General features: G+C 45.4%; 1 protein-coding gene across 5 annotated transcripts in view; it reads right to left on the bottom strand.

Moving 5' to 3' along the window:
* Window positions 1-267: 267 nt before the first annotated feature.
* The window catches only part of TSPAN5 (tetraspanin 5), a 180502-nt gene continuing 154826 nt past the window's right edge, over window positions 268-25943 (bottom strand). For 2 of the 5 annotated variants that reach the window (XM_019962417.2, XM_070791172.1), the window contains exons 3-8: window positions 15186-15332; window positions 10155-10325; window positions 7768-7893; window positions 5212-5259; window positions 5000-5116; window positions 268-2515 (exon numbers count right to left, since the gene is read on the bottom strand). In XM_019962417.2, coding sequence (XP_019817976.1) covers window positions 2450-2515; window positions 5000-5116; window positions 5212-5259; window positions 7768-7893; window positions 10155-10325; window positions 15186-15332 — 675 coding nt within the window. In that variant the 3' untranslated portion in view covers window positions 268-2449. The remainder of the gene's footprint in view (window positions 2516-4999; window positions 5117-5211; window positions 5260-7767; window positions 7894-10154; window positions 10326-15185; window positions 15333-25943) is intronic. The other 3 variants (XM_070791174.1, XM_070791173.1, XR_011567107.1) reach the window with 2 other exon arrangements.

Genomic DNA, 25943 nt, shown 5'->3' with positions numbered 1-25943 from the left:
TTTTCCCTCTGAGAGAACCTGGTCAGAGGGGTGCCTTGACAAGTATCTTTCCCAGACACGGAGCAACAGTTCACCTGGAAACTTGTCAAAAATGCACATTCTCAAGCTCCACCCAAGACCCACTAAATGAGAAATTCTGGGGATGTGGCAAACCCACTAATCTGTGTGCTAACAAGCTTTCCAGGAGATTCCAATGCATGCTAACGTCTGATCACCACCGGATTAGAGAATTTCACAACCACAAGAAAGAATGAAGACAGATAGAACTTGATGTAAGGTAGAACCAAGTTTATTAATGACAGCCTTTATTACAACCACTCTCAAGTGTAAAAAAAAAAAAAAAAAAAAAAGGGAGTGATTAATTAAAATTTAGAACTCAGACTTGCTGTTTGGCCTTTTACTGGATGTGCCAAAGGGTGGGAAGCGTGCCTGATTCTGAATCAGCTGGTCAGGTGGAATTCACTGGAGAATGAATGAGGTAACAAACAAGAGTGCCAACCAGAGGGCTCAAGTCTTCTCCAGGTTGGAATGACAATCAATATGGAATGACAACAGTGGTGGGGACAGAAATGAAATAAAATCATCTCACAGCCAGAATACGGAATGAACATCTCTTAACTACACTGAGACACAAAAACACACATGCAGAGTCATACACACCTTAACTCTGGAGACTAGATTTTCAAAGAATTTTTGTCCTTTCTCTGAGCAGACGGACACGTTCATCAGCCACAGCAATGCAACGTGGAGCCACAAATGGAAAAGCTTGCTAAGTTTCCACATGCTATGCTAGCTGGCTGCCCAATTCTGTGTGGGCAAATGTGTCATCACTGTGAAACATGCCTGCGGTTTTCCCACAGACTAAGATCTGCTCCCCGGGGTAGGTGACATTCTGGTAGACACCAGTTAGGATTAAACTCTGGGGGCAAAACTTGTCTCCCCCATCCCCCGCCACCTGGAGTGGGGACAGGGCAAGAGGCAGTTTCTACAAGTGTTTCCCGCCTTATCGCAGAACTCTCGGCCAATCAGCACTCCCCCTTGATCGGCCAATCAGCACTCCCCCTTGATCGGCCAATCAGCACTCCCCCTTGAGACGTCTGTTTGTGCTTTGTTACCATCCTGTTGGTGAGTCGGTACTGAAGACAGAAGCAGCTCTGGTCTTGCACTCTGGTTTCGTTTTTGTTGTTTCATAAAAACAAACGAAAACCAGAAGGAAAAAACCATCAGAAGCTTTTGACTCTGTCAACACCATTTCAGAACTGGGTTTAATTCCATTCCAAGAGAAAGGGGAAGCCTGCAGAAGAGGCCATGACGATCGATCGACATGGTTCACAGACTGAGTCCACAGATGCCCCTGTGACGCCCACCTGGTCCCTTCCCAGACGGGGGTTGGCGTTGGGGGGGGAAGGGGGGACACACCACTTAAGGCTGCGGACCCACAAAATAAATGCTGACAGAAGAACGTTTATAAAGGCTTGTAGGAAAGCAGCATGAAAAGGAGCTGGTGGATTCAGATTCACAGGTCATGCAGAGAGATTATATAAAAAATTAATATTTGAGCTGAGTAAAAAAAAAAAATCTAAACTTTAAGAGAAACTGTATCATAGCTTTTGCTTCTGGAAGACGAAAAAAGAGGGGGGTGGCCCACCACAAAACAAAACCCTGAAGTATTCCAGAGTTTCCAAAAAACCCAAAAACTAATTTGGTGGACTGCAGTATTCACTACCTCTTCATTAACCTCATTTTCTCCTTGGATTTCATTGATAAATAAAGCTCAGGCCTACTTACAGAAAAGATTTGTCCTGCTAGAATTCAGCATCATGAAATGTTCCAAAGCCCCTGCTCAGCACGCAAGGAATACACAACTTCTATGAGGACACACTCCAGGAGAGACCAGATGAGGCCACCCAAGCTCCTTGTCGAATGCGGTCACAAAATGGGAACCCAAAGGCAAGCTGTTTTCTTCCTGGGATGATGGTTGTTAACAGTTCCTTGAAATGTAGGGATGCTAAAAACACACCCCTCCCAGGTAAGGGGCTGAGTTTCAGAAACGACACACTTCCTCAGGCTGTAGCCCAGAAGACAGCCTTCCCATCACTGAAGCAGGGACAAGACTCTTCCACAAACTTAGTACATCTGGCTCCCCCACCCTCCCTTCTTTTTTTTTTTTTTTTCATTTGGTAAGTATCCAACCTTCCAGAAATTCATGGCTACAGTAGAGATTCATGGCGCAAAGACTTTCATACTGGTTATTTTTTAATTCTGTCAGTGAGCAGCATTTCCCAGTTTTACCTCCCCCACCAAAACTAAGTTCTTGGCAGCTCCATCAGTTGGGATTGCGGGATGCCTCTGAGATCAGAGTCCGTGCAGCATGGGTATCAGGTGGGCGCACTGGAGGGTCAGGAAGGCTGGGTCTGTCCAGTGTCTGGAAGTGGCTGTGGCAGGCGCTCTACCAGCTAGCCCTGACAGCCTCTATATCACTCACCAGGTTCTGGGCCAGGCAGATCCCGAAGATCTGAGAAAGGGAGGAAAGGCATCAAGTGGAGGAAGGTTTAGGCTTTTTCTTTTGGCTACTGAATCCCACCTTTTAAAAAATCTTTGATTTTCAAAATTGAGATAGAATTCACATCCCATAGAATTCATCCTTTTAAAGTGTATAATGTAGTGATTCTCAGTACATTCATGAGAATGTGCGACCATCACCACACTATCTGAATGCAGAATATTTTCATTACCCCCAGAGAAATTCTGTACCCCAGGACAGTCACCCCACCATCCCCCTCATCCTGGCAGTCCTAGAAATCACTAAGCTATTTTCTGTCTCTGTGGATTTGCTTATTTTGGATATATAAATAGAATCATATAATATATGGCCTTTGTGTTGGTCTGCTCTCATGGAGTGAGATGTCTTCAAAATTCATCCACGTTGCAACAGTAGTTTGATTCTTTTCATGGCTGAATAATATTCCATTATATGGATAAACTTCGTTTTGTTTATGAATGATGGACATGTGGATGGTTTCCACTTTGGGGCTATTGCAAATAATGCTGATATGAACATCGATGTACAAGTTTTTGGGTAAACATGCTTTCAGTACTTTGGGGCACATACCTAGGAGCAGAATTGCTGAGTCATACGGTTACTCTAATTTTCTCATGAACTAGCAAATTGTTTTCCAAAGAGACGGTGTCCATTTCATTCCCTTTAGTGATGTTTGAGGGTTGCAATTTCTCTATATCCTAACCAGTTCTTATTAATGTCTGTCTGTAGAAGGCAATGGCACCCAACTCCAGTACTCTTGCCTGGAGAGTCCCATGGACGGAGGAGCCTGGTGGGCTGCAGTCCATGGGGTCGCAAAGAGTCGGACAGGACTGTGCAACTTCACTTTCACTTTTCACTTTCATGCATCGGAGAAGGAAATGGCAACCCACTCCAGTGTTCTTGCCTGGAGAATCCCAGGGATGGTGGAGCCTGGTGGGCTGCTGTCTATGGGGTCGCACAGAGTTGGACACGACTGAAGCGACTTAGCAGCGGCAGTATGTGTGAAGTGGTATCTCACTGTGGTTCTGAATTTCTCTAATAATTAATGATGTCATTACAAAGAGCTAATGTGTATCTTCTTCAGACTAATGTCTATTCAAACCCTTTGCCCACCTTTAAATTGGGTTTGTCTTTTTTTTATAGTTGAGTTGTTCTTTATATATTCTATACACAGGACCCTGATCAGATGTACTGATATGCAAATTTTTTCTCCCATTTTGTGGGCTTTCTTTTCACTTTCTTAATTGTGTCATTTTCAGCACAAAAGTTTTTAATTTTGATGAAGTCCAATTTATCCACTCTTTTTGGTTGCTTGTGCTTTTAGCATCATATCTAAGAAAATACTTGTCTAATTCAAGATCACAAAGATTTACACCTATACTTTCATCTAAAACTTTTATAGCTTTACCTTTTACATTTAGGTATTTGATCAGTTCTGAATTAATTTTTATATGTGATTAGGGATCCAAATGCAGTCTTTTGTATAAATAGTTAGCCCAGCACCATTTGCTGAAAAGACCATTCTTTCCCCATTTTGAATGGTCTTGGTTCCCTGGTCAAAAAAAGTCAGCTGACCATAGACTAGAGGTTTTTTTTGAACTTTCAGTTCCATTCCACTAAACTATATGTCCAACCATACACCAGTATACACTATCTTGATTACCGTAGCTCTGTTGTAACTTTTGAATTGGGAAGTATGAATTCTCCAATCTTGTGCTTTTTAAAGTGTGTTTTGTTATTCTGGGGCCCTTGAATTTCCATATGAATTGTAGGATCAGCTTGTCCCTTTCTGCAAATAGGTCAGTTGTCATTTTGGTAGGCTGCACTGAATCTTGTAGATCAATTTGGAGAGTATTGCCACCTTAACAATATTAAATATTCCAATCTGTGACAATGGATGACTCTCCATTTATTCAGGTCTTCTTTAATTTCTTTCGATCATTGTACCTTATTTGTGGCCCTCTCTGTTGAAAGTATCTTATCTCCACAAAAAGAAAAGCCCAGTTCTTGGGGCTTCCCAGGAGGAAAAGTGGGTGCTCCCTTCCCTTCCCAGCACTTTGGAAAGATGATCCAGAGAGAGAAAGGAGCACCGAGTGTCTGAGAAACTCCAAAAAGCCTTAGCCTGGCCACTTGGGCAAGGCTCTCCATCTGACCATTCCTGTCTGATCAGCTGTCACAATGCCACATCACTAACCCCATGGAAACGCTGGAAAGCCAGTAGGCAACTAGTGACCCCAGCAATGTTTCCATCTTGAAAAGGAAGAAAGGTTCCCTAAAGTCTTCCAGGATAGTAGCATCTAAAATCAGAGCCTTAACAAAATACAAACCAAATAGAGTTGAGGTCTGCTCCCCAGCCCTCCAAGGTGTCTTAACAACTGTGACGTGCAGGGACTAAGCAAAGCATCTGTCCTGGTGAGGGCTCTCCCAGGGCACCATCTCCCATGACAGCCATCTTACCTGTAGCAAGGCAATGCCTATGAAAATACCAGCCACAATGGTTAAGTTGTCCTGCAACCACTTCTCAAACTGGGGCACACAGCCTTTCGTGTAGATTACAATCTGCTGATCGACTTCCTTCACAGGGAAAAGGAGAGCACAGCGTCACTATGCAAATTCAAAAGCTCCTCCAACACCCTTCGTGCTAAGCGACAAGATGGGATTCCACTTACTGGTTTTTGCCTGGCATCATAGCCACACTGAGTGTTGATGACATCTTCCTGGTGGAGAAAAGAAACAGAAAACTGAAACTCACTCTTGTCAGACAGAAAGTCCATCCACGGTCAGCAGAAGATCCCTGCTAAATGTTGGTCATAAAATGTTTATTTGGGCACACAGATGTCCCAGGCACTGTGTAAACACTTTCACACAAAATTCCATAGAATTATTATAACAATCCTCAGGAGGTATTAAATATTCCTTCCTTTCCAAATGAGGAAAACTGAGACTCAGGAACTATCAGAGAGACTAGCAATTCCATTATGTGCGAGTCTCTGAATTCAAAGTTGATAACCTCAAGAAGCTAATGGGTTTAAGGAACTGGAGACAGACAAAAACCACAGTTAAGTTTCTTCTAATGACTTTCATAATGATTATCTCCATTTATGCTCTTCAGTGGGGAATTCTATCTTTGAATCTATATACTACTAAACTGGGCTTCTCTGGTGGCTCAGACAGTAAAGAATCTACCTGCAATGCAGAAGACCGAGGGTTGATCCATGGGTCAGGAAGATTCCCTGGAGAAGGGAATGTCAACTCACTCCATTTTTCCAGGCTATTCTTGCCTGGAAAATTCCATGGACAGCTTAGTGGGCTACAGTCCATGGGGTCACAAGTGTCGGACATGACCAAGTGTCTAAGATACAATACACAGTGTATTGTTTAAATGGTCTTTCCACAAGAACAAGTAATTTTGATAATTAAAAGCAACACCCTGACCACACGTGTGTGGATAGGCACCCTGACATCTCACAGGCCTGAGAAGAGACGTGGGTTCTGCTGTTTCAGGTTTGTTTATGTTTCTCGCCTGCAGGGCATGCGGTGGATTTTACTAGCTTAGCATTTATGGAATGAGACATCTCGTCCCAAAGGATCTGCAATTGAAAGGGGAGGGGGGCATCTTCCGAGAATCTTCAGAATCCTGCTGGAATATTCACTCAGGGCAGAGGCAGGAGACAGACAGAACACAGCTGTGTCTGCTGCCTGGGCGGGCGGGCACCCTGGGCTCTGTGCTGGGCGCTCTCTTGCCTCCCAGCCCACCCAGGGGAAAGGAGAAGTGAGCTGGTGAGGAAGGCTGGCTTTCCAGGGGAGGGTCCAGAGCACAGTCCTCACAGATTCTCAGTCTCCTTCAGACAAAGAGAACAGCCCAGGCTGAGCCTGGGTAAGTTCTCCTTTGCTACCTGAGACCATTGTCCCCTTCTCTCTTTTTTCATTTTTTAAATTGAAGGATAGTTTATTTTACAATATTATATTAGCTTCAGGGGCATAGCGTAATGATTCAGTGTTTTTACAGATGAACAATGGCCCCTTTTAAAGAGCCCTGCACCACCCACCTTGCAGGGGAGAAGCAGCCACTGAACTAACTCATCAGCACCCACATGGCCCTGTCCCTTGTAGGGAAGGGCGGGTCTGGGGGAAGACATGGGGTGGCTGACCAGTCAGAGAGAGGCTGAGGAGCAAGGAAAGGCCAAGGGCACCTTCCCTCTCACATGTACTGTTCTAACCCTCAATTCCAGCTTTTATATACAGATGGGGAGCTGCACTTGAAGCCATACTGTGTATCAGATTTCTCTGATGGCTCAGACAAAAGAATCTGCCTGCAATGAGGGAGGTCTGGGCTCGAGCCCTGGGTCAGGAAGATCTCCTGGAGAAGGGAATGGCAACCCACTCCAGTATTCTTGCCTGGAGAATTTCATGGACCGAGGAGCCTGGTGGGCTACAGTCCATGGGGTCGCAGAGTCTGACTAGACTGAGACACATTCAGTATACCAGACAAATAATTTGACTCAAAATACAATCAAACCCACAGTAAAGAGGGTGGCTTGTGGACAGGTTTTATAATTTTTCCTAACATACAAGCTGCAGTGACTGTCACCATTCTGGCCAAGAGTGTGGTCAGCCACAGTCTTCCTGCAGTGGTCTCATCCTAGCTTGTCTCAGACTCTTCTTCTATTCCTAGGACTGCTTCAGAGCTGAGTCAGCAAGAAAAGGGTTACTAACCCCAAGCAACACAGTGCTTCCATACAAGCCCGTCCTTCTCACGAGGAAGGAATACAGGCGATATGGGCAGCTGCCAGAGTTTAGGCTCAGCCCCATCACTCGCCAGCAGTGCGAGCCTGGGAAAGCTACTTAAACTCCATGGGCCTTGATTTCACCTGAAAAGGGAAGACAATGGTAGTATCTGCCAGCGGGAAGGTCCCAAAGTGAAATGAGCCAATATGCACACAGGCTTAGAACAGGAACCAGCATGAACCACTAAATTAATGTTGACTCGAATACAACTGAGCAACTAACATACATACATACATACATACATACATACATATATATATATATATATGATTACTCCTATTGAGATGATCTGAGCTCTAACCCCCCACCCCCTGCAAGAGGAGCTACAATTAGGAATAGGTGGGTAAGAAGAGGTTTCCAGAAAAAAAAAGAACCTGCTCATCCCACACACACTGTCAGTGTGATGCACAGCCAGCGGGTTTCTGGCAGTCACTTACCGCGGGGTCTTTAGTACAGCAGGAGAAGGGCACGCCGCATCGCTCTCGACTTGCATTGGAATCTGTGCAATTGAAGTAAATATTTAGGTTCCAATCATCAGCTCCAAAAGCCCCACAGCACTGCCACTAGAGCAAACAGGAGAGAATTAGAACATCTCAACTTGGAGGCGACCAGGTGCCCAGGCTCCACCTGCCAGAATGACCCACACCCAGCTTCTGCCAGCTCTAACCTTCTCTCTGGCCCAGAATTTTACTTTTAAACCAAGATGAACCTAAAGGGCCACTGTAAAAGCTTCTGAGTTAAGGCTGAAGGTGTGTAGTAAGCCTGTGCTGGTGATGGACAAAAAAGCCATAAGACCCGTGGTGGGAGGTGGAGGACGGGCAGGGGAGGATTGTACCAGCAGGGCCCAGTCAGAGCAAAGTCTGTTTGGTTCAAGTACATGAAGGAACACTTTAGAAGGACAGCAAGACAGCAAGCAGCAGCAGTGTCTGAAGGAGGCAACTGGGGTCATGGTAGGAGATCCATGGGTTTACTTCTTTTTTAAATTTCCATCTCTACACAGTTTTTATCTATTTTACTGAGATAGAATTGACATACAATAAAATGCACATATTTAAGGTGTATAACCTGGTACGTTTTCACATACTTATACATCATAAAAGCATCATTGCAAGCAAGATAGTGAACATATCTGTTACCACCCCCCAAGTTTGAAAGGCATACTTTTTATTCTGCATCTGTTTCTATTCTGAATTTTTAAAAACAAGAGCATGGATTTAGATTTTCAACCTAAAAACTGCAATCAGTTAAAATATAATAAAACAAGCTGTTAAATTCAGTGAGTCTTCAGGCTAGATTCCAGGGTGGCTTCATCATAAGTCCCTTTGACACTCCCCCATGCTGGCCCAGTCCAACTTCTCTGAGTTAAATAAACATCAAGCCTTGACCATTGTAAGGGTTTCAAGATCAATAGCTACTTCAAAGTATTAAAATCCAAGAGAGAAAAGTGAAATCACATGAAATAACAGAATTCCAATATAAAGCAGACAGCATCTCAAGAGAACGTGTATCCGCATGTTCTTCCAGCTCATCAGATCCTCCAAAGGCTTGGCTTGTACATCTCCAGTTGGCCTACAAAGCTCCATCAGATCTGTCATGCAAACTAGTCAGCAATAATACTTGGCAAGGTGTGAGCTTGCATCCATTATGACCCAACAAAACAGTCAAGTCTGCTGAGGAAATGAATCAGGGCTTAATTTCACACCTGAGGGACAGCAGGCTCCAGGACAGTCATTGCATCTTAGAACAAAACCAGCACAATTCAGCTCACTTCTGAGTGCCTATCAGGGCAGGGGGCCTCCCCTATGGCAAGCGCTGACGCAGCCCTCTCCTGCTCACTCTGGAAAACCAGCCAACCAAGAGAAAGCCACTGGTCCACTGAGTTTCTGTCTGGCCTCCAGTTCTGCCACATACATGACACATTCATGAATGTCATGGATTCAGCTGTTCAGTTCTGCTCCCCCTATCTATCTTCTCCGTGCATGCAGATAAAGGCTGTCAGTTTGTAGGGCCATAACACCTGAAGCCTAATATACACCCATGTACCTCTTATTAGTGTCAGAATGTCCCCATGAGTTAAATAGCAGCTACTATTATTTCCATTTTACTCTTAGGGAAACAGCCCAAGGGTGCTTTGCTGATGAGATTTTGGCACTTGCTGTGTGTCTTCTGGTCCCCAGTTGATACCATGTTGCATTTTGAGTGGAACAGGGCATCTGCTACCTCATTTGCATCGCAGAGGCCACTGTCTCACAGACATGTTGAGAAACTGGAATGGGAGGTAGCTCTACTCTATAGATTATTTACTTGTGAGAAGTCACCGAGGCTCAGAAGTTTCTCAGTTTTCAGTTTCAGGTATTCGGATAGGCATAATTTTAGGAACTTGGTGGATAAATATTCTATTGCTAAGTACATTATTATGAGCTATGAAGCATGGAGAATGACCAGGAAGGGGACCAAGAATAGAAAAAAATCCACATTTAACCTACCCCCTCCAGTGCAAAAAAAGAGGGTAAACCTATAGCAAAACAAGAGACTTCAAATGTTGACAGGAGTGAGCACCCTTGATGATAACCTCTTTGCCTAAGAATTTTCTTCTTTGTTCTTAGTAGAAACTGAGATAAGTGAAAAATCAGACATTTCCCATTAGAATACAAATCATGTAAGTTATACAACAAGTTAGAAAACAAGCGAACAAATGAAAAAAACATGCAGAAGAGTCAGAGGTAGGTTGCAACTGGCAGATGCAGAAGCCAGGAGGAACATTCATTGGGTTCATCCTTCCAAGAAGGCTTTCAACCTGAAAATAAGCCAAATTTAAACTTACATATTCCTGGGTGAAGTCTATGAGGTTCTGCAAATCTATGTCATCCCTGTATGCTCTGATGTTGTTGTTTATAAAGAAATACAGCTGGTCTTTGATCCAGTCTTTGAAAACAAATGCCAGAACCCCAGCAGTGAGCTCCAGGAAGAAAATAATTCCCAGGAACACAGAAAACTAAAACAAAAGACACACAGAAAACAGTTATAAGTGCTATTTTTGGTCATATATACTTAAATGGTTTCTTCTAAAAAGGTTTGTAATTATATTGGGTTATTACCCATGCCCAAAGCAGATAACCTTCAATTTCTTAAGATTCATTAATAGAGTATTACACTCCAAAAAAGAATTTTTAAAAATCATTTCATAATCACATTGTAGGGGCTCTGGTGTTCCATTTTGGTAATTAACCAACAAAGCCCATAAGCAAACATGGATAACAGGAACTTCTCATTAGACCCACATTAACGCCTAATGAGTTTCTCCAGATTAATGCACTTGTCAGACGCTTGAACAATGACCTGCCCCTACCTCTGGTAAGCTTTTGTATGTTGAAAGATAAATTATCCCAATTTTTTATGACTGTCTGTCATTTGCTACTGTGGCCTTGATTCTGGATGCAATCTATTCCTTTTCTGGATTCAGGACACCATGTTTTAATTCCCCTTTGCACCTGCCACACAGAGTAAGAGAGCAGATGTGTGCACCTTAGACAAAGAGGTCAAAGAGGAAGTTGGTGGGGAGCGGGGGGGTGGGGAGGAGGTAAGCTGTGACACGAACAAAATTTCCCATCATGAAAATAAAATGAAACCACTGGTTTGAGCACTGTCTTGGGAACGCGAGCCGTGCCAGCCTTCCCTGGTGAAGCACCAGGCTCGTGATATTTTAAACAACATCAACACGCAGCCGGAGGAAGACTTCCGGCTGACGTAGACAATGAGAGTTTAAGAGGAAGGCTGGAGACCACAGGATACACGGTCATTGCCCATAAATCTGGAGAAATTTCCCTTTCATCTAAAACGCCCAGAAGTGCCTCATCTTAGTCATATCTACATCCCGCTCACGCCCATGCTTCTTTCCGCCTCCTCCCACCCCCACATTCTCACCCTTTACGAACTATTTCATTCAAACGGATTATGAGAAATGAAGCTGTAAAGGACCAGAGGGTAAACTTCTGGTGACAAGGAAAGAGAGAGTGACACTGGGGCCACCCGTCCTGCTGGGCTCCTGCCACTGAGTGGCTGAGGGGCAAGGGCGCGAAAGCTGCTGCTGGGTCTACATTCAGCGAGCAGACAGCAAGGCGCTCAGGAGAGGAAAACACGCTGGCGAGGGGTGCAAAGGAAGTGTCGTAATTTGCTTACAAAAATTAAAAAAAAAAAAAAAGCTTTTTTTAATTCAACAAACATGTACTGAATGGCCCGGGAGAGCGCAGGCCCTGGCCTGGGTGGGCCTTGCAGAGTCAAGGGCAGGTAGGAGCACAGCCCTGCCCCCACAGAGCCCACAGTCTTCTGTGACTGGGGTTGGGGGTCGCAGAGGACCATGGGGCCAGGTCTTTCCACATTAGACAGTGTTTATCCAAAATGCTGGGAGGAGGGGAACGAGGGAGGGGAAGGAGGGGAAGGAGGGGAAGGAGGGGAGGGAGGGGAGGGAGGGGAGGGAAGGGAGGAAGGGAGGGAGGGGAGGGAGGGGAGGGAGGGGAGGGAGGGGAGGGAGGGGAGGGAAGGGTTGGAAGGAAGAAGGGCCTGCCAAAGTCCAGGACCCCATGGTTTAGGCCACAATTCTAGACCTTCTAGCTCAGCCCCTCAGGTTCCACAGAGCTCCTGGCTATCGGTCCTTGGTGAGTTCACCACAAAAGGAATCTAAACAGCTCTTAACAGTCACCAGTACTACCAAGAATTTCAAAGTAAGCTTTCCTCAATCTAGAAAAAAGAGAGGGAAAAAATCCTACCACTTTTTCACATACTGCCTACCCCACCACATAAAACGACTCCCTCCTTCATCAGGGAGCACTCTACACACGTCAGTATAACAGATAACACACTATAGGAGTGAGAAAAACCATAGCCGGTTCCCAGGTGTGTACACGCAAACCAGAGGCCGTGCAAAGGTATTAGTTAGATGTCCGTCCTTGCCTCCATCATAGAGGCAAGTTCACGTTCCAGTCACTCTGATATGTTTTCTCATAATGAATCATAACGTACATAATCAGAAATTGAGTCCAAATAAAATTCTTCTCAAGTATTTGGCAGAAATCTGCCTCCCTCGGATGCCGTGAGCTAATTTCCCCCATTTCCTATGGGACAGAGATTGACACACAGGCTTCACCTCAGGGCCTCAGTCAACCAGGAAGCTCATTCCCAGCCCCTGGGTTTCCCTCAGCAGCTCTCTTAGCCTTCTGGCATCCGACCTTTGAGGCTGTTTGGAGCCGTGTTGACATTTACTTCCTACTTCTGTCACAGCTCCTGCTCAAAGCATATTCTAGGCCAGTTTTGATTGTACTAAGTGGAGAGAGAGGGCATTTAAAATATTCTCCAAGTCTCAAAAAAAAAAAGAAACAACACTATTCTCTTCATTTTCAATGTGGGACTTCGTAAATTAAGATGCTAATCTAGAGAAATGTATGTATTTCTGTCTGTTCAGTTAACTCTGGTATCTTCAACTACAAAAATCATCAGATCTACTAAAGATACTACCCTTATAAACCAAACCACATGCCAGTAAATCACATTAAAGGGGAAAAGGAGACTAACACTGATAAAATAGTGGCCAGTAGTATGATCTGAGACCACTGAGGCTATAGAGAAGCTGAGTGAGGTGAGCTCAAACATTTAGAAATATCTCATGTCAAGAAGACTGCTGGGTTGGTAGGTCACAATCAGGGACAAAGCTCTCCTTAGGACTCCAGAGGTCAAGACTAGGTGAGGAATAAAGTGTGTGTGTGTGTAAAACTATTTACAACATGTGGTTGTGCTGTGATTAGTTGCTCAGTTCATGTCCGACTCTCTGTGACCCCATGGATTGTAGCCCGCCAGGTCCTTCTGTCCACAGGGATTCTCCAGGCAAGAATACTAGAGTGTGTTGCCATTTTCTTCTCCAGGGGATCTTCCCAACCCAGGGATTGAACCCAGCTCTCTCGCATTCCTGGAACAGTCTTTACTTGCAACACAGACGTACATATAAAGAAAAGGGAACCAAGCACTCATTAAATTGTACACAGGACCAAGCAATCCTTGGTTTTCCCTGTTAGCATGAGTTATATGAACTTTCAAGTTAAACAGCCTCCAGAACCTTGTCTGAGGCAGAGGTGCTCAAATTCAAAAAGAGTTAGTATCGGGTGGTGGTGGAGAAGACTCTTGAGAGTCCCTTGGACTGCAAGGAGATCCAACCAGTCCATTCTGAAGGAGATCAGCCCTGGGATTTCTTTGGAAGGAATGATGCTGAAGCTGAAACTCCAGTACTTTGGCCACCTCATGTGAAGAGTTGACTCATTGGAAAAGACTCTGATGCTGGGAGGGATTGGGGGCAGGAGGAGAAGGGGACAACAGAGGATGAGATGGCTGGATGGCATCACTGACTCGATGGACGTGAGTCTGAGTGAACTCCGGGAGTTGGTGATGGACAGGGAGGCCTGGCGTGCTGCGATTCATGGGGTCGCAACGAGTCGGACACGACTAAGTGACTGAACTGACTGACTGACTGACTGATGGATGGTGAAACTGAGTCTGCTTTTCTTAGGGAAATTCAAGAAAAGATGCCAGAGGAGACATGGTGAAAGTGCTAAGATGGGAATCCCATGCAGCATGGCTGTCGGGACCAGCTCTAGTCGATGCTCTTGTTTGAGGTGCACATGTCCCTAGACAACGCTGCATCAGCAGAGGGAGAGGAGCCGCCCAGGGACAGCGGCTGTAACACTAATGCAGATCTCTCCAAGTCACGGTCTTCCCTCACCATGGAAAGGTGGGTTTGTCTTTTTTCTTTAATTCATTTTTCTGTTCTTGGAGAGGGAAGTGGATGCTGTTGTGCCATAAGACAGACACCTACCAGAATGCCAAGCTCCGGACAGGCAGGCACACTCCTGACCACTGACTACACCTACCAAACTGACTTCAGAGACACACAGGGAAGCACATGCCGTTTTGATCTCCTGCGGAAGAAATCTCCAAAGGAAGAGGCTTTTCCTTTTCATTCTTGACTTTTAATACTTACCCACCCCTGAGTCAAACTCCTCCAAAAATATTCATGCTAACAGATCACACCAGATATCCTGCAAGCGATCTAAAAATTACGCTGGTCACACAAAGGTGACCTTTGCACCAGCAGAGAACATAGGAAATGCATGTTTACTGTTTCTCTATAGTCACCAGGGCCTTCTGTTTAACAGACTTAATCTGGACAAGTCACAGCCACTGTGCTTATGTCTGGCTTCTCTGAACCAACTACCTGAAAGCCAGTCAGCTTTCTACTGACTATGTACTTAAAAGAGGGGGCAAAAATCACCCAAAAGAAGAAAACTAGATACATATACAGACCTACTTTAGTTCTAAAGCTATTTTCAGGGCTGGACTGCAAACTTGTGATATCCATGTACAAAACCCCCATGGGTGGTGCTGATGTTATTGAGGAGGCATGGGTAGAGGGGCTTTCCAGGTGGGGCTAGTGATAAAGAACCCACCTGCCAATGCAAGAGACGTAAGAGACATGGGTTCAACCCCTGGGTCTAGAAAATCCCCTGCAGAAGGGCATGGCAACCCACTCACAGTATTCTTGCCTGGAGAATCCGATGGACAGAGGAGCCTGGTGGGCTATAGTCCATAGGGTTGCAAGGAGTCAGATATAGCTTAGTAACTTAGCACGCAGGCACATGGGTAGAGGAGGGTGGTGGTGGGCATCTAAAGTGCTCTCCTAAAAGAGAAACATTACTCAGGCCACAGTCTGGCCAGTGCCTTTGGTTGCGGCTCACTCCTGCCTCGAAAGGGTGTCCTCCTGATGTGAGATGAGGCTCTGGCTCTCGGTGTGTAAGTGGAGTATGGTACTTACAAACTTGAGAAGGAAAGTGTTTTCCCGCAGAGCTCCAATGCACCCAGCAAATCCCAGGATGAACATCACTCCTCCCACCACGAGGAAGAGCCAAACGGGGTCAAAGCCGCCGAGATCGGTGATGGAAGAGATGTTGGACAGAACTCCCTGTTGGACAGAGCAGACAACAGGGCATTGGGAGGCAGGGTCAGTTTTCCAGCATGAACAGATGATCACTGGGGTCTCTTCCTGCCCCACCCCAGGAAAACCTTCACAGGTGATCTGATCACGTCACATCACGTCAAGAAACACTATAAAATAGAGAAAAGAAAAGAAAAAGAGAAGAAAACCTACTTTCTTTCCAAGGGCTAGATGGGTTCATATTTTTAGTAAAACTATATAAAACGAAGACATGATCCCAAGAAACTGTCACTAGACCCTGTACGGAAAAGATATGGTTGTTACCTTGGCTTTCCGTATCTCCAAATACAAGTGGTCTTGAGTGAAAAACAGATGTGTAGGAAAAACACCTTTCAACACCCAAAAGGAGTCATCCTTACAGCCCCGGGGCATGCAGATGCCAGACCAGGGCCAGCTCCGAGCCCTTGGCATTTCTCAGGAAATAAGGGTAGAGCTGCAATCTTAAAGCCAACATGGCAGACAGCCCCAGCCCCAAGACCCTAAAAGTTTTCCAGAGAAAAACTCACCTCAGGCCTACCCTTGAACTGTCAGGAGACCCCATCAAGCTCATATCCCCAAAGCCCACTTGGGTGAATTGTACCGATGGGCTGCCCATGTTGAGTTACTAGGGTATTTTTTTACTCCCCTTTTTTTAAGGACTGGGATTTAAATGACTTACAAATCAGAGGTTATTCCCCGGCTTGCAACCTGTTTATTCTCCTGCCAAAAGAACCCAGAGTAATTTCATCTCTCCACAAATAATACCACTTCTTTACTGAAATCTTTTTTTAAGTGTGATAGCACATCAAATACCACCCAGAATCTATGTTAGAAATTATATGAGAATTTTTTCTCTATAATGGAAGGTATATATTTAATATTCATTCTTACACAGGCCAGCTACTGTTATTTTGAAACCGTGGAAATCTGTGAGTCTTAAATATCCAATATCATCAATATTTTTTTTTATCTTATTAAGTTTGTTTTGAGCTCTCAAAATACCCCCAGAGTACCATGGTATAGTTTGCTATAAAACCTTTAAAATTAAACAATTTGTTTTCAAAGCATTCCCAACAACCTGGAAGAATAGGAAGCAATCATCTCCTTTTATACTTGAGGAAAATGGAAACAGCGAGGTCTGGTGGCTTGCTGAAGGTCTCACAGCTATTGATTTTTTAGAACCAGAACAGAATACCTACTTCAATAATCCTTGTCTACCAAATGGAGGCTATGTATTTGCTTCCCAGCACTTCTCAGTCAGCACTAATCAACACTGGAGTTTAGGGTTTTTATGTTTTAACCCATTTTAAAGTTGCAGCAATGTTGAACAAGAGACTTTGTTTGTAAGGTTTTTGTTTCTTGTGGGGGGCGGGGGTAGGCAGGGATAACCTTAAGGACAATAATAGAATGTTAATAATAGTACACATGAGGCATAAAGGATCCTTACAATGTTCAATTAAACCTTATGAAAAAGGCCAGAGTTTAAATAAAGTCACAAATGAAGGGCTGAGAGAGTATTAAACACTTAGGAATGTAGGGTGTATTCACTAATGTCTGGGGTGACATCATACAAGGCAGCCACACCCTTCATGAAACTGCATAGACCAATGGCTGGATCCAATCTTGTGTTTCTTAGAGTTCCAAGTTCTGAACTATGAATACTGTACAGGGAAAAAGGAAAACACAGAAATACCATAACCAATTCTCCACCTACACAAACGATGCTGAGGGGGGAAAAAAAAAATTGCAAGAGGAGTCAGACAAAATCTAAGTGACAGTAAGTGGTGAGGGTCGCGCAATGGGGAGAAATCAACCTCTCCCCTCAGAATGCCTATGAACGTAAGTGTTAATACTTCAGGTCCTGATGTTTCAGACCCACTCAGCCAGGAGAGGAGAGGGCTTTTGGGCTATGTGATAACATTCTTATACTTTATAAAGTCAACTTTAATTATGGGAGACATCGATTCAATTTATCTGGCACCAAGGCTGGAACAGACAGGAAGAGATGTCAGTTCCAGCATAAAGTGACCTTTCTAATGCCAGCAGGTCTCTAGTGATGGGTTGGAGAAGGCTGCTTGAGAAACCAGGGCTTCCCTTCATGGGGCTGCTTCCCCTCACGTGGGAATCAAAGCTGTGAACCTCCATCAGCAGGGCTCCAGGAGGGATTCTCAAGTGAAGGGGAAATAGGGACTTACTGACCTTTAGGTTCCTTCCAACTTTAAGACCATTCTATGATTTCATCCATGTTTAATGGGCTTGTTGTTTGTGATTCACACCAGAGTCTGAGCAAAGATCAGATTGTTCCCAAACACTCTTCGGTGATCCATGGCTGTACACAAAGAGCTCCATGGATAACAAGGACAGTTATCTGGGGAATTCAGCAAAACAAGGAACCCAACACACACATATATACACACACACACCTGGGCCTGAAATACCAAGACATTCCCTCCCTTAAAGGCAAAAAAAAGTGCGATTCCAGCTGTCAGTGGATTCCTGGGGCACTGTCCTCTCTGGGTTTAACTTGGAATATGAGAATTTGGCTTCTCAGACAAACTCATTTTCATACTTTTAGATTCCCCAGCCTGCAGGGGCAGTTTTAATTGAGAGGCCTTCAACTGTTTCCATGGAAACAACAATCATTTGGGGCCCGAGCTGGACTGCAGATCCTACTCATTTAATCCTACATTGTGGCAAAAGACAGGGCTGGAGCCAGATACTGAGAGCTCGGAGGAAATAAAATTCTGCAAAGGACAGAAAAGACGACCAAGAACTTTATTTTTAATGAATTCCAGGTAGTTATCTGTTGGAAACCAACTCAAATCTTAAAACACAAAGTGTGGCAGTCAATGCCTGGTCTTCTTTTTCTTAGGATTAGGATGGCTTACCTGATTGGAGATAGAAAAAAAGACTTTTTCACCTGTGCAATGCCTCCAAATAGTCACTAAAGAGCAGTCTTACTGCTTCTAACTACACAGAGCAACCAAAGAGGAGCTGAACATAATCGAGGCAACAAGACTGTGGATTACAAAAATGATGGGCAGCTGACAGTTCAGCCTTCTGCTGTCTCAAAGATGGGGTCTTTCCCTGGACTTTTTGATTGTGTTAAGCTCAATTTGACAAATGAGTAAGAAGTGCTAGAACATGCCAGCTGAAGAGTAATTATAATTAAAGCTTGTATAGTTAACAAGATGCCGGAAGGAAAAAAAAAAAAAATCTAAGATTACAGTTAAGTCAGCCAAGGGATTTAAAATAGACACTCAGATTCGTGGTAAATCCTCAGGAATGTGCAAGCCCGCCGGCAGCAGACACCTAGGCTTCTAGGAACCTAGAAGAGGGCACCGCCCTGTTCTTCTGGGAACAGGGCCCCCTCCTCCTTGTAAAGGTCCACTCTCCCCAAACCCACTCCATGAGCTACTCAGAGTTCTCACATAACCCCACCCACCTGGGTGAGAGTCAGAAAGCCTGAAATTCCCCTTCCTCAACCCCAGGATTTAGAATAAATATCTGTCTCTAGAGTCTGAAGCTATAAAAGGTTCAACTCTGGAGCCCCATGCTGTGTGTTTCACTTTGTAGAGAAAGTCAGTCTGCAGCGAGCAGCGAGTAACGAGAGTAGGGAGAGAAATCCTGCTGATATTAGATCCTGGCCTGACCATGAGTTCTGCAAGTCACTCAGGAGCCTTAGACTCCATGACTGCGTAAACGGGTTCTATGTGGAGCCGATTTGCACCTGAAGAGTTCCACACAACAAAACAAAGCGCTGGATACACTGGGCTTTATCGCTGCACGTATGGGTACATACACAGACACACACACACACAAGCACAACCAAAACTAAAGCCCTCTGGAGACAGCAGCATGGAAACATATACACTAACACGTGTAAAATAGATAGCCAGTGGGAATTTGCTGTATGACGCAGGGAACTCAAACTGGGGCTTTGTGACCACCCAGAGGGGTGGCATGGGGTAGGAGGTGGGAGGTTCAAGAGGGAGGGGACATAGGTACACTTATGGCTGGCTAGTTCAAGTTGACATTTGGCAGAAACCAACACAGTATTGTAATTATCCTTCAATTTAAAAAAAAAAAAGGAAAAAAAGAAATAAAATGTATCCATTTGAGTTTTTATTTAAAACAACAAAAACTAAAGCTCCCAATTTACACTGGGAAAAAAGTGTTGGGGGTGGGCTGGGAAACAGACGGGAAGTGGGATGGGAAGGTGAAGAGACAAGTGTTAGATTTAACGATACCTTTCCTCAGCTAGTTGATATTTCCAGTCCACACAGCGACTGAGTCAGTGTAAATAGTCTCATTCATGTTGACTCACTATCAACTCAGCATCATTTATGAAACAAGCAGTTATGGAAGGAACTTTTAGGTTTTGTCTATGTCACTGACAATCCGGACATGATTTTAGCTCTAGTTCTCCATATTGACTTGAATGTTCCGTCCTTGGGTTTAAATTAACAACTTTTTAAAACTCAAACTTATTGAAAAAAATAAACATACAAAATGTCAACTGGCTGCCCTCCTTTGCACCCCAAACTACTGCTGATGTGAGAACACACACAGCCTGTATGTACCCCACTAGGAAGTCCTCCTCTTCCTCCTGCGTGTATCCTGCAGCAAAGCCCTGGGAGTCAAAGACGTCAAGGGCACTAGATTTTGCGTGTAAGCTCAGAAAATATCCTCTGAAGTAGAATCTAATTGGAATAAGGATAAATGGATGAGAAGCAGAGTAGTTGTCCGCATGTACTTATTCCTTTAGTCAATTGTGATGGTTGATGTGAAGGTGAAAATCTGAATAGCAACAGCAAAGACAGAAAAGGAAAGAGGCAGAATGAGAGAGAAAGCCAGAGACCAAGACTGCAAGTCACAAGAAGAATATATTCAAATACCACAGTCTCAAGACTATAGGCGGATCTCCTATACACATATTCTTTGTTAATACATTGCATGCATGCTAAGTCACTTCAGTCATGTCAGACTCTTTGCAAACCCATGGATTCTCTGTCCATGGGATTCTCCAGGCAAGAATACTGGAGTGTGGTGCAAACTCCTCCTCCAGGCAATCTTGCCAACCCAGGGATTGAACCCCTCTCTCTTACGCCTCCTGCATTGGTAGGTGGGTTCTATACCACTGGCACCACCTGGGAAACCTGTTCATATATTAAGATTATATTAAGAAAAATTAGTATAAATAAGCATTCATAAGAATTCTTCATATTCATAATATCTGCGTGAAAGTGAAAGTGAACATCACTCTGTTGTGTCTGACTCTTTGCAGCCCCGTGGACTATACAGTCCATGGAATTCTCCAGACCAGAATACTGGAGTGGGTAGCCTTTCCCTTCTCCAGGGGATCTTCCCAACCCAGGAATCAAACAAACCCAGGTCTCCCACATTGTAGGCGGATTCTTTACCAGCTGAGCCACAAGGGAAGCCCAAGAATACTGGAGTGGGTAGCCTATCCCTTCTCCAGCGGATCTTCCCTATCCAGGAATCGAACCAGGGTTTCCTGCATTGCTGGCAGATTCTTTACCAACTGAGCTATCAGGGAAGCCCGTACTATCTATACCTGTATCTGTATTCTTGTGACTCTCAGTCATCTCCAAGTCTATAGCTGTTGCTGCAGCGGGCAGCAGAAGCAAAAACAAATTGACCATAGCAAAGTGCTGCTATAAAGACAAAATGAACAGCAGTCAATTTAAAAAGTTGAAACAAATACTTTCAGCAAATTAGCCAGTCCACAAATTGGCTATAAGACAACTAGGTCTTGGCATATGAATCTGGAGTTTTTAAGTGATGATTCACCAGTGAAAATAGGAGATTTCCACTATCCCCGAAGTACTAGATGGTATCTCGCAGAACTAAGCAAGGAGACCAATAGGTGTCTAAGAAATAAGATACATTAATGGAACACAGCTGAGGCAATATCATTATAACAGAAGTTTAGAGAGTCAACAAACAAGAAAGGTACTGATGTGCATCTGTCACCATACAAGGGAGACTGAAATTCCAGCCACTCAGACAAACCTGCTCTAGGGTGTGGCAGAGAGCATTCCAGTCTCCTTCTGCACGAACCATCCTGTCCTCAAGCTCCCTGGCTCACCTGCAATTTCCCTTGGAATCCAGAAAAGGGGTAGTATATAGACAAGAGCTGGGTTCGATCCCTGGGTTGGGAAGATCCCCTGGAGAAGGAAATGGCAACCCACTCCAGAATTCTGGCCTGGAAAATTCCATGGACTGTATAGTCCATGGGATCACAGAGTCAGACACGACTGAGCTACTTTCACTTCAGACAAGAGCTACGACAAACCTAGACAGTGTGTTAAAAAGCAAAGACGTCACTTTGCCAACAAAGGTCTGTAGAGTCAAGGCTATGTCCTTTCCAGTAGTCATGTATGGATGTGAGAGTTCGACCATAAAGAAGGCTGAGCACCAAAGAATTGATGCTTTTGAACTGTGGTGCTGGAGAATACTCTTGAGAGTCCCTTGGACAACAAGGAGATCAAACCAGTCAATCCTAAAGGAAATCAGTCCTGCATATTCATTGGAAGGACCGATGCTGAAGCTAAAGCTCTAACACTTTGGCCACCTGATGTGAAGAACTGACTCCTTGGAAAAGACCCTGATGCTGGGAAAGACTGAAGAAGAAGAGGGCCTCAGAGGATGAGATGGCTGGATGGCATCACTGATGCAATGGACATGAACTTGGGCAAACTCCAGGAGATGGTGAGGGACAGGGAATCCTGACGTGCTGCAGCCCATGGGGTCACAAACAGTTGGACACGACTTGGCAACTGAACAACAGACAAGGGTTAACTGTAAGACAGACAGACAGAGAGGATGCTGCAGTATAGACTACGTTGTCTTGACTTTCAGTTGCACTACTTACACCAGAGTGATCTTGGTTAAGGTACCAAACCTGCCTAAACCTCAATTTCCACATCTGTGAAATGGTACCTTACATCATAAGGTTACTATGAGGATGTAGAAAATAATCCAAGTAAATTGAAATATTAGGCTACGTCTTTGGCAAATAACAAGAATTCAATCAAAGTTGATCAGCATCATCATTTCATCATTACTAGACCAAGAGGACGACAGCGGATGCTATAGAACAGAGTCCCTGGCTCACGGCCTGTTAGGAACCGGGGCCACACAGCAAGAAGCAAGCAAGCCAAGCCTGCTGTGCCACTCCCCCGTCACTGCACTACCGCCTAAACCATACCGTCCCCCCGGCCCCAGCCCATCCCGTGGAAAAACTGTCTTCCCCGAAACCGGTCCCTGGTGCCCAAAATGTCGGGGACCGCTGCTATAGCAGCACGCTGGAGGGGCCTCTAACCAACAGCTTTGGAGAGAAATCTATTTTGCTCTGGCACTTGGCCTGCGGGACCCTCTTCCAAGAAAGCCACGCCCACGTAGGATGATGTCTTACGGAGGTGGGAGGAACTGACCTGCCAATCAACCTTCTTTCTCCAGAAATGGGAAGTCACCTGAAAGGCACTCAGAGTAAAGGCAGAAGGGAGAGAGAGGTCAGGAGTAAGCAGAAGCCACGAGCGGGTGGGAGCCAAGAGTACAAAGAAGTGGTGAAGCAGAGGAGAGAGCAGAGAGAAGCAGCCAGGCGCAGGTCGGCCGCCACGTGGCCGAGATTACACACCTCAACCAGGCCAGGGGCCCGGCTGCTGCTTAGAAACCCGACCAGGCACTCTGGTCACCAGGGAGTCACGGGTCCTGGATTACTTTCCACTTACTAAACCACGTCCCGTTCTCGGTGAGGTCTCATCCTTCAGTGGTCTGAGAGGCCTGGTAAGTCTCAGTGTGCGTGTGCTCAGCCACTGCAGCACAGCTGTCTGACTCTGTGCAACTCCATGGACTGTAGCCCATCAGGCTCCTCCGTCCAGGGGATTCTTCAGGCAAGGATACTGGAGTGAGTTGCCGTGTCCTCCTCCAAGGGAACTTCCCTGCCCAGGGATCGAACTCCTCTCTCTCACATCTCCTGCCTTGGCAGGCAGGTTCTTTACCATTAGCACCACCTGAGAAGACCCTGGTATGTCTCAGTCAGGATGTGAAAAACCAGCCCATCTTCCCTCCAGCTTCCATCTACTCATCAGCACCTCCTGCATTCAATAATCTCTGGAATTTAAGTCATTTCTTTCCAGGGTTCTGCCATCAAGGACTATGTTCTGAGTTACTGTTTCTTCCTGTAAGAGGTTTCTACACACGTGCAGATATGAACATGCAAGCGAAGCTCCAGGAGGGTTTCAAACCCATAAACCTCAGGAGTATCTGTGGTTTTCCCCAGCAGCACAGAGCGACCTCTGTGTGCCACCTGGCAAGCTTCACTTTCTTTTCTCTCAACTCACATGGCAAAAAAAAAAAAAAGCAAAAATAGCATCAATAAGCCCCCAAGGTCTGGGACTCTTCTGCTTTGGCATATACGAGCACATTCCTTCCAGCGGCTGGATGAGAAACAGAGACAAGCCTATGGAATGTGCAGGCACAGCCAGGCCAGATGGGCCCCTTTGAGATTTATGATCCTGCGTCCCACCTCACCCACCCTCTCTACACTACACTGGGTGAAACGGGCACCAGTTTTCCTAGAGTAAGAGGGGGAGCAGCATTTCCCTACTTGAGAAAGAATGCCAAGACAGGACAGTTTCAAGAAAATGAGCTACTTGGAGGGGGTGGCCCTGGAAAGCTGGTGACAATGACCACAGGAAGTCCAAGCTGGGCCACAGGGCCACCTGCCCCCAACAAGTCATCAGAGATCCTCTACAGATGTTACAGGACAAAGTTGCTCTGCACACCCCAGAACCCCCATCTGTCTAAGGAACTGCTGCAGAATCCAGGGAGAGGATGTAGAGAGACAGGAGCTTGCTGGGACCTGAGCAGTTCAGAGAGATGTAAGGGCGCAGGGCAGCATAACTCACAGCCTGGCAAAGAGACACGAGGTTAAAGGAAGACCAGACGCTTTCAAGACATGTGGTTTCCCGTATTTTTCTTGTCAGAAAAGGTCATGGTGAGATTCAAGTAATCCTTTCTTGAAGATAAAAAATGGCCATGACCTGCTTTTGTGGTGAGGAAGAAGAAGAGAGACAGCTGTCTCTCAGGGCTCCAGAAAATCCTGCAACCGAGCCTCTGATGGGGAGGCCAGCCATGTGGTGCCCTCGCTGGTACCGCGCTCAGGCCAGGAAACCACCACCACCACCACCTGGGTGGAGCAACTGCCTCTTCGAACAAGGAAACACAGCCACCTGCGAAAGTGTCATTTTTCAAAAACCCAGCATGTTCCGAGCCACTCTCCGGGTATTTTGTGTCCATGTGCAGAAGATGAGAAACATATCCAGAATATTCCTAAGTAAAAAGTTTAAACTGAAATATGTAATAGAGACTCTGATCACAGTGTCCCTGCAACTAAAGCCAAAAAAAAAAAAAAAAACCCAAACAAAGTCTAATGTAGTGGTAGGTGATCACTGTATCCTAGAGCTTCAGAGATGCACAACTCATTCAGTTCCTGAGCAAACAGTTTCCTGGGAATCACCTGAGAGGTGCCAGATACTGTGCAAGTCATGGATATTCAGAGTGAACGTATGGGGACACCCTCAGGAGCTAGTCTAGAGGGGGGACAGGTTAGTAGGAGGGTTCTGGGAAGAGGTATTAGTGTGTGTTACATGAGTGTACACAGGAGGGGCAGAAGGTCATGTCAGCAAGGGCAGAGACAAGGTGGACCTGGCCCACCGCGGGGTGCACATGTGACTGTCACAAGTGGTGAGAGGAGACAGAGGCTGGCGGAGCATGGCTGGGTTTGAAGGCATTCTGAGCAGAGGAGGCTCACGTGTGAATTCAGAAAGCTCACGCTATGGGCTAAGGAAGCTGTTGGGGGTCCTGTGGTGATGCTGAATTGTGGGATGAAGGCCATGTTAAGAGCTACACGACTGAGCACTGACTGCCAGGCTCAGAGCTACCTGGATAATTTCCCCCTCACAGTTAACTTTCCAGGTATGACTATTTTCCATGGCAGGACACAGACCCAGAGATGGAGTAACTTGCCAGGCAACCCAGGTGAGAAAGTGGCAGAGCGGGGGTTTGAGCCCAGAGCAGTGTTCCAACCACAATGCCCTACTGTCTAAAGAGAAAAAGCAGCAGTGGGCAAGACTGTTCTTGTTTCCAGTGTAACATCATATGTGCGTGCATGCGTGTTAAGTCATTCAGTCGCGTCCAACTCCTTGCAACACTATGGACTATACAGCCCATCAGGCTCCTCTGTCCATGGGTTCTCCGGGCATGAATACTGGAGTGGGTTGCCATGCCCTTCTCCAGGGGATCTTCCTGACCAGGGATCAAACCCAAGTCTCTTATGTCTCCTGCATTGGCAGGCAGGTTCTTTACCACTAGCACCACCTGGGAAACATATACCTGTCTCTAAAATGTTAAGAAAAATATGATAGTCTTACCTCAGACTTTACTGATCACAATCTGAAAACCCAAGTGAATAGGAGATGACCTCCTACTGTGTGCGCATGCACACATACACACACACACACACACCACGAAGCAAAGAACTTCCTTCTCTTGCACACCTCAGTGAAATCA

The sequence above is a fragment of the Bos indicus genome, chromosome 6, assembly GCF_029378745.1.
Source record: "Bos indicus isolate NIAB-ARS_2022 breed Sahiwal x Tharparkar chromosome 6, NIAB-ARS_B.indTharparkar_mat_pri_1.0, whole genome shotgun sequence".
In the NCBI taxonomy this organism is placed as follows: Eukaryota; Metazoa; Chordata; class Mammalia; order Artiodactyla; family Bovidae; genus Bos; species Bos indicus.
This window is presented reverse-complemented; position numbering and strand designations above follow the sequence as displayed.